Source organism: Macrobrachium rosenbergii, chromosome 42 (genome assembly GCF_040412425.1).
Source record: "Macrobrachium rosenbergii isolate ZJJX-2024 chromosome 42, ASM4041242v1, whole genome shotgun sequence".
NCBI lineage: Eukaryota > Metazoa > Arthropoda > Malacostraca > Decapoda > Palaemonidae > Macrobrachium > Macrobrachium rosenbergii.
The window spans coordinates 6,780,534-6,789,330 of NC_089782.1; the positions used below are offsets into that span (position 1 = coordinate 6,780,534).

Here is an 8,797-nt window from a genome sequence, read left to right on the forward strand (position 1 = left end):
CTTATGCTACGACACCCAGGTTACTTAGTTAAATTGTGATTATATTAATATATTGCTTTGTGTATATTGACTAAACTAACAATATGAACTTACTACTGGCGTATTCAGTTGTTCCTAGCTCGATGTACAGTTAGACTGGCGTAAGCACAGTCTCTGTTTCACTACCCTCATCTAAAGTACACCTCAAGAAAAGCTCCTTATATTTCGATATGCATATCTTCTAAAGAAAGTTTCCCCTAAATGTACTTTAAGATGAATAGGAATATTTAAATGGATTTGCAGACACTGACAATTATGGCTACATTCTTGAGTCCTCCACTAGCTACATTCACACTATGTTACAGCTATGAAGTGACTGACTTCATGGCCGTCTCTGATCAAAACCAAACCTTCGACTAACTACTGTATAAGTTCAACAACCAGTATCGGTAGTTAAGCAAATTTACAAGTATACTTGCAATTAAGCACACGAAACAGATAAGACAATGTATTTCACTACTAAATACAAACAACAAAACATATCCTCCTTCTGCATAATATGCATTTCCAAAAGAGAATAGATAAAACTATACCACAACTTGCGGAAAAGTACAATCTCTCTTGTCGAAGTTTCGACACACTCCCCGTAAGAAAACTTATGCCTACATTATTTACAATAGTCCTGTCCTTATCAGTGCCTTTCTGGCTTTTGCAGCTATTTGAGCAGTCCTTCTGCTCGGGCGGGTGATAGACTGAATGTCATCTGTTGGAGGATTAGTTTCCCTTATCTCCTGCCACAGCTCTAGAGGGTATAACTTAATTACAGGTCTCATAAGCTGGCTATGTGCCATTCTTAGAGTAGCCATTCTTGGGACCTTGTCTCTCACCATGTGTAACTCACTTGGCCCAACTTCTACTTGCTCCTTGGCCCCTCGTCATGAATGAGGACAACTTCCCCTATCCTGGGCCAAGAGCCATGCTCCGTTCCTACTCGATGGGTCTCTCTTAACGTTGTTAAATATTCTCTCTCCCATCCCTTCCACAAGTTGCCACACAACTTGGATATATATAGGAATCTTTTCTTGGTGAACTCTCTCCGTCCATAGGTAGGGTAACCGGAGATCTCTTCCCAATTTACCACTTCTCTTGGGGAGGGTTTGAGCTTTCGTCCAAGGATCAGATGGTTAGGGGTTAAAATTTCCAGCTGATTCAAATACCTGGGTGTGTAACTTAATGGTCTGTCATTGATAATTCCTTCCAGCTCAAGCAGCACACAGGTCAGATCCTCAAAACTGAGCAAGGCTTGGCCCACGATCTTTTTTAGGCATGAATTCAGAAGTCCTATCAACCTTTCCCATATAGCACCAAACCATGGTGCTCTCTCTGGAATGAACTTCCAGTTACACCTTATATCTAACAGATGTTCTTTTATCCTGGGATTCTCTGACATGGTCTTAAGGTATTCTGATGAAGCTACAAACGTGGGGGCGTTGTCACTCAGCATGAGTGCTGGGAAACCTCTTCTGCTACAGAGTTTTCTAAAACTCATGAGGAACAAGTAGCAGGACTGGTTATCAACTAGCTCCACATGTATGCCTCTGGTTATCGGACACATAAATAAAATAATACAACCCTTCTCTGAGCTTTGTCCTTTTCCCTTAGTCCATAATGCGCTGGTGTAGTCCACGCCTGTGGTAATGAAAGGTTGCTTACATTGCACCCTGAACTCAGGTAATGGAAGAACTATATTGGGCCTATACGGCCAACCCTGCGTTCTCCTACAAATAACACAATGGTGTATTATACTCTTAGTTAGTTGCCTTATCTGTGGGATCCAGAACTCCTGTCTGACACTCGCCACAGTGGTGTTTGCACCCATACAAGCATTAGCATCATGATGTTCTTTAATAATTACCCAAGTAACATAGCAACTCTTCAGCAATAGTATCGGAAACTTAACAGATTCAGGTAACAGTGCGCGTTCTAGTCTACCCTTACACCTTATTACCCCGTTGTCTAGGTAAAGATTCAACTGGTGTACGAGAGCTAGTTTTGGTTTTCTAACCCCCTTCATCAAACTCTTGTATTCCTCTTGGAAATATTCTCTCTGTATGATGGCAATGATCTTATTCTTTGCCTCTTGGAGTTCTTCCAATGTCAATTCACCATGCCTCTTCATACTGATTGAACGACTACAATTATTAAAAAATCGTAGGATCCACGCTGTGGTCCTATAGACCTTTTTAACCTTGCTGAATCTCTCCTAATATCTCTCCTAATTCAGCAAGTGAGTATTACCATTCAGGTTGCCCCCTACAGTATTGACCAAAATGTTCTCTTCCCTACTGTGCGTAAGTGATCCACCAACCTATGACCTATCTATTGGCCAAGAGGAATTTTTTAACCAAGGGTGTCCCTCCCACCAGAAAGAACTATCCGAGATCATTTCTGTCCTTTTCCCACATGTCAACCAGTCACTGGGATTATCATCTGTAGGCACATAGGACAAGACTGCCTCTGGAATTAAAGAGTTTATTTCTTGTACTCTATTTTTCACAAACACAGGGAGAACACACTTCGATACTAGCCAACTTAGGGCGACTTTACTGTTCAACCAAATGAACAGTTCCACAAACTCATCCTTCTCAAAGGATTCTTTAATAAATTTGGCCATTCTTGCTGTTAGCAACAATGCCATCAACTCAAGTTTCAGAACAGTTAATTCTTTAATAGCCGCAACTCTTGCGTTTGCTATCATTGAATGAGAGTTTTTGTTCTTTATTCTATAAGCTGGCTCACTGGCATCGTAGAATATGTGTAAGGAGTGCCCCTTTCCTAGGCTGGTATTCCTAGGAAAGAAAATATGAAGACATTTTTCGATGTCTTCAGATAACTCAACCCATTGGTTCTGTAATGGGTCTGGGAGTTGTTCATCCCAATCTAGTTGTTGCTTCCACAAATTCTGCAGGCATATCCTTGCCTAAAACTGCAGTAGAACTTTGAGCGGGTCAGCTGTTATATGTGGTCCACAAACAATCATTCAAGCTCAACCCACCTTTTCCCTGTTTAACTGGACAGTCAAATACTATCCTAATAGGGGTTGTTGCACTGTCGTCTTAATGCCATGGTGTGCCAAGAAATGACAGTCTTCTGTTTTAAAACATTCCACTCTCTCTACGAATCTCTTATCCTCCTGATCCTTCAGGATTTTCTGATAGTGTTCTAAATACCGAGTGTCTTTCTGAAACTTGGCACACTGTTGTTTTAATCTGTTTAAAGCCAGCCCAAAGTTGGAAGTTAATCTCCTTTTATTGCCTTTCCAAGGCAATGCCACAACATACTGTTTGTCAATTTGAGAATAAGTTATAGTACTCTCAAAGTTCTTTAATACCTTCCATTCCTGTTCCGTTATTTCACTGCAGTTAATACCTAAATGATCCAAACTCCACAAACCCTCAAGATCTTCCCTTGGATCCTTTAATTGAGTAGCTCCTTCAGTCATAATTATGTCGTCGGTTTCCACTGCCAGTTTTAAAATGGAAACATGAGTCTCCTTGATGAGCGGAAAACTACATGTTCCGGTTATCATGTAACCAAATATGGTTGGTAGTAATACTAAATTTTCAAATTTTCTAAACCCTGGGTGTAAGATGTTGTACACATTGTCAACCGTTATTAACAATTCAATAGGTGATTGCTTCTCTATGGGTAGATCAAAATCCTTATCAGCTAAGCTGATTTTCGTTTTACACAACAATCTTAAGTTCTTCTTAACACCAAATTTCTTTGTATATTCTGGTAGCTTGTCTACCACCATACAATCCATATTTATTAATTTACCCCGATGATGTACAGCAATGTTCACCATTTCATATTCCTTAACTGGTGTAGTAGTTAAATACCCTCTCAATGATATGTTTTCAACTCCCTTGCTTTTATAGTGGGGTCCCTCAAGAGCAGCTTTCTTTATAAATGATCTCTCAGCACAGGTATCTAACAGCCCTGCTTTTTCGCACAATGCGATCTTTTTTACCTTTTAGGGTTATTGTGGCTGTAGGTAATATCGACTTCCTAGTCATCTTATTTCCCTGTCCGGTATTTGTCAAAGAGAGAGTTCCAACTTGTACCCCACCTACCTTTGATTTATTAGGCTGGTTTCTATTGCATATAACACTATGATGTCTAACAGTGCAACCAGTCGGAACTGTAGTGTTTACTGGATGCACATATGAAACACAAACCCAGAGCTCTAAGTCGTTCCATCTTTCCTCTTCTGATTACATAAGATTTACAATGTATCCATATGTGGTTGCCTCCACAAAGTGCACATCCTTTAACCTGGTTTACCTTGGCTTTGTTTGTACTTTCTTTAGGCCTTACCGGTGTTGTTTTTGGTCTCTGAGATTGCCGTTGTTCTACTGTGAAAGCAGATACCGTTGTCAGTGTATTAGCTTTTGCTGTTTCAGCCTGTGGAAAAGCCCTCAAGTGGAAATGTTCTAGACAGAACATCATCAATTCTCACCTGAAAACTGCGTTTTGTCAAAAAGTTTTGTATAAACCTAGGTAAATGTCCACGGATGTTATTGTTTTGTAAAGTTTTTAATATAGCCTATCTCCAGAGATAAAACTGAAGCAATCATGTTTTATAAAAATAAAAAGTGGAAAAAAGGTGAAGAAATAGACTTAAAAATCAGAAACCAGTGTATACCAGTTGGCTAAACAGCAAAATTTTCGAGATTAGTATTTGATACTCACCTGAACTGGAAAGCCCACATAACATACGTAAATTCTAAATGTCAAACGAACATTAAATTTAATTAGAAAACTGTCGAACACTACTTGGGGAGCCGATAGACATACCCTTACTGTACTATATAAAGCAACAGTTCTGTCCATCATTGATTATAGAAGCGAAGTATCTGACGCAGCGGTGAAAATGTTAGACCCTGCTCTCAGTGAAGGCCTTAGAATATGCTCAGGAGCCTTTTAATCATCACCGAAATCATCTTTCCAGGTTAAATGTGGTGAACTGCTTCCCCCTCTCCATAGAGAGCTAGTAACAATGAAAAGTGCTCTAAGAATTCAGGCAAGTGATTCTCCAACAAAAAAATTATTTGAATCAAGAGATGTATTTATAAATAACCATCCACCACCTTTCCCAGTTAGAGCTAGAAGGTTGTTTGAGTCGCTGAATATAAATATACAAGTGCCTTTAATAGTAAAATCACCTCCTCCCTAGACAATGAATAAAATGAGAATTTGCACACACCTCAAGCATTTATGAAAAAGTAACTCGTATACACCAGAACACCATAGACAACATACAATAGATCATATACGTCGAAAAGGTCCACATTACGCAATGAATACAGATGGATCTGAATCAAACACGGAGTGGGATATGCTGCAGTGTCCCAAGACAAAACTTATCAGTTCTCTCTTCCTAATAATGCTTCGGTATTTACAGCAGAATTGTATGGAATTGCATCAGCTATAAAAATAATTAAAGAATCGTCATTCAATAATTTTGTGGTTTTTAGTGACTCGAGAAGCACTATAGAAGCTATTCAGTTATAAATAAAAAAATAATATAGTACAACAAATTAAATTATATCTCCATAACTTATATAATAATGGAAAAAATGTAGAAATGTGTTGGATCCCTGCCCATGTAGGGATCAAAGGAAATGAAGATGCAGACAAGGCAGCCAAAGAAGCAACCCACATGACAAGATCAAATGTGAATATCCCTGTTACTGATTATGTTACACATAAAAATGGGTATCATAAATTAATGGCAATATATATGGGATGAAGAACCTGAAAGTAATAAACTGAAACAAATAAAACCAAATGTTAAAAAATGGAGTTCCGCATAGGCTATCAGAGAGAGAGATACGCACAAGTAATTCTAACACGTCTCAGAATAGGACATACTCGTCTGGCACATGGGCACTTAATTTGAGCAGCGCACGTGGCCGGGGTCCCGAGTGCTCAGAGTGCAGGGTGATAATAACGGTCAGACATGTACTTGTACTTGTACATGTAGGTATGCTATATTGTAAACTTTACAAAACAACAACATCCGTGGATATTTACCTAGGTTTATACAAAACTTTTTGACAAATTGCAGTTTTCAGGTAAGAATTGATGATGTTCTGTCTAGAACATTTCCTCTTGAAAATGGTGTTCCACAGGGAAGGTCCTTAGTGGCACACTGTTTACTTTATCAATTAATGATATTAGTAATAATGTACCTATTAGTATTAAAAGTAACTTGTGTATGGATGATTTTGCCATATATTATTCATCATCTCGATAAAACATGCAGAACGATTAATTAATAAAAGCATAGTAAAAACAGATGAATGGGCCTTATCTGTAGGCTTTAAATTTTCCATAGATAAAATCAAGCAATCATGTTTTATAAAATAAAAAGTGGAAAAAAGGTGAAGAAATAGACTTAAAAACCAGAAACCGTAGTATAGCCTACCTGTTGGCCAAATAGCAAGATTTTTGGGATTAGTATTCGATACTCACTTGAACTGGAGAGCCCACATAACATACGTAAAATCTAAATGTAAAAGAGCACTAAATCTAATTAGAAAACTATCGATCACTACTTGGGGAGCAGATAGACATACCCTTACTGTACTGTATAAAGCAACAGTTCTGTCCATCATTGTTTATGGAAGCGAAATGTATGGCTCAGCATCGGACGCAGCGGTGAAAATGTTAGACCCTGTTCACGTGATGGCCTTAGAATATGCTCAGGAGCCTTTAGGTCATCACCAAAATCATCTTTACAACTTGAATATGGTGAACTGCCTCTGTCTCTCCATAAAGAGCTAGTAACAATGAAAAGTGCTCTAAGAATTCAGACAAGTGATTCTCCAACAAAAAAATTATTTTAAATAAGAGATGTATTTATAAATAACCATCCACCACCTTTCCCAATTAGAGCTAAAAGATTGTTTGAGTCGCTGAATATAAATATACAAGTTCCTTTAATAGTAAAATCACCTCCTCCCTAGACAATGAATAAAATGAGAATTTGCACACCTCAAGTATTTATCAAAAAGTAACTCATATACACCAGAACACCATAGACAACATACAATTGAGCATATAAGCCGAAAAGGTACACATTATGCAATATATGCAGATGGATCTAAATCAGAACACGGAGTAGGATATGCTGCAGTATCCCAAAACAAAACTTATCAGTTCTCTCTTCCTAATGATGCTTCTGTATTTACAGCAGAATTGTACGGAATTGCATCAGCCATAAAAATAATTAAAGAAACATCATTCAATAATGTTGTGATTGTTAGTGACTCGAGAAGCTCTATAGAAGCTATTCAGAGTTACAAGTCAAAAAATAATATAGTACAACAAATTAAATTATATCTCCATAACTTAAATAATAATGGAAAAAATGTAGAAATGTGTTGGATCCCTGCCCATGTAGGGATCAAAGGAAATGAAGATGCAGACAAGGCAGCCAAAGAAGCAACCCACATGACAAGATCAAATGTGAATATCCCTGTTGTTGATTATGTAACACACATAAAAATGGGTATCATAAATAGATGGCAATATAAATGGGATGAAGAGCCTGAAAGTAATAAATTGAAACAAAAAAAAGCCTAACGTTAAAAAATGGAGTTCATCATATCAGAGCGAGAGAGACACGCACAAGTAATTCTAACACGTCTCAGATTAGGCCATACTCGTCTGACACATGGGCACTTAATGAGCAGCCCACATGGCCGGGCTGCGTATTTACAATCTGTATACTCAGTCGTGAGCATACCAGCCAGTAGCCAATCACCAACCAGATCACGTAGCCAATCAGATTCGAGCAATGACGTCATCGACTGCATATTTTAATTAGCTATATTTTGCCGTATATTAGACAACTGTGTGTGAGCAGCAATAACCCATATGAGAAATATTGTTCAAAATTAACTCACTGGTGTTTTTATGCATTAAAGAGCCCAATAATAAATAAAAAAATATGCACGCACAGAGTGACGTCATTGTCTTCTTAAAACTAAATAGAAGAGTCCTCATTCCTCCTTTGTGAAAGCAATATTGACATTTTTTCCCGCTACGTTGTTTCAAGTATGGCGTTTTATGTCGTCAATATAATAAAATCTTCTGTTCGTGTAACTATATTAGTTAAAAGCTTCATTCTGAATAACAATAATAATTATTACACAGGCATTCTTGAAGCACCAACACGTTTTCCTTAATGGCTAGCTTTAAGAAAACGGACATATTTAGCAGTAACTGAGCTAAAAATATACACAGTTAATAGGGCCCTTTTTTAGAATCCATAATGTTAATTAAGTCAGTTGCTGTAGATAAGCTTATTATAATGATGTAACTTGGTTATAAATAGTGCGTGCAATATAAAAACTTGGGTGATGTTGTTTCGTGTAAGCTTTGTGAACAGAATAATGGGCTACTTTCCACCTGTATACAGTATTCTATGAAATGTGGAATTTTCTAGCAGTTTAGACATTTTTATGTTAAAAAATTAGTAAAGTCGATATAAGTTATTAATATTTTAAGGCTTTGTTAAATTTTCCTTCTTTGCTGTTAATTCATAAGGTTTTCTCAATTGCGTCTCATCTGTTGTTTACATTTTTGATCGATGATGACGTCACTGTTCGTCCATATCTTAATTTAATTTAACACAATTTTAGTCTCTTTTATGGACACAAATACACAAGAGGGTTAATATTTGAACAATATTTCTCATATGGGTTATTGCTGCTCACACACATTTGTCTAATGTACGATAAAATAT

General features: G+C 37.4%; 1 protein-coding gene across 1 annotated transcript; it reads right to left on the reverse strand.

Annotated features, from left to right (window-relative positions):
* Positions 1–3,064: 3,064 nt before the first annotated feature.
* LOC136827726 (uncharacterized) lies at positions 3,065–3,847 on the reverse strand. The gene has a single exon (XM_067085189.1). It carries the CDS (start codon positions 3,845–3,847, stop codon positions 3,065–3,067), a length of 783 nt encoding a protein of 260 aa, XP_066941290.1.
* Positions 3,848–8,797: the final 4,950 nt, after the last annotated feature.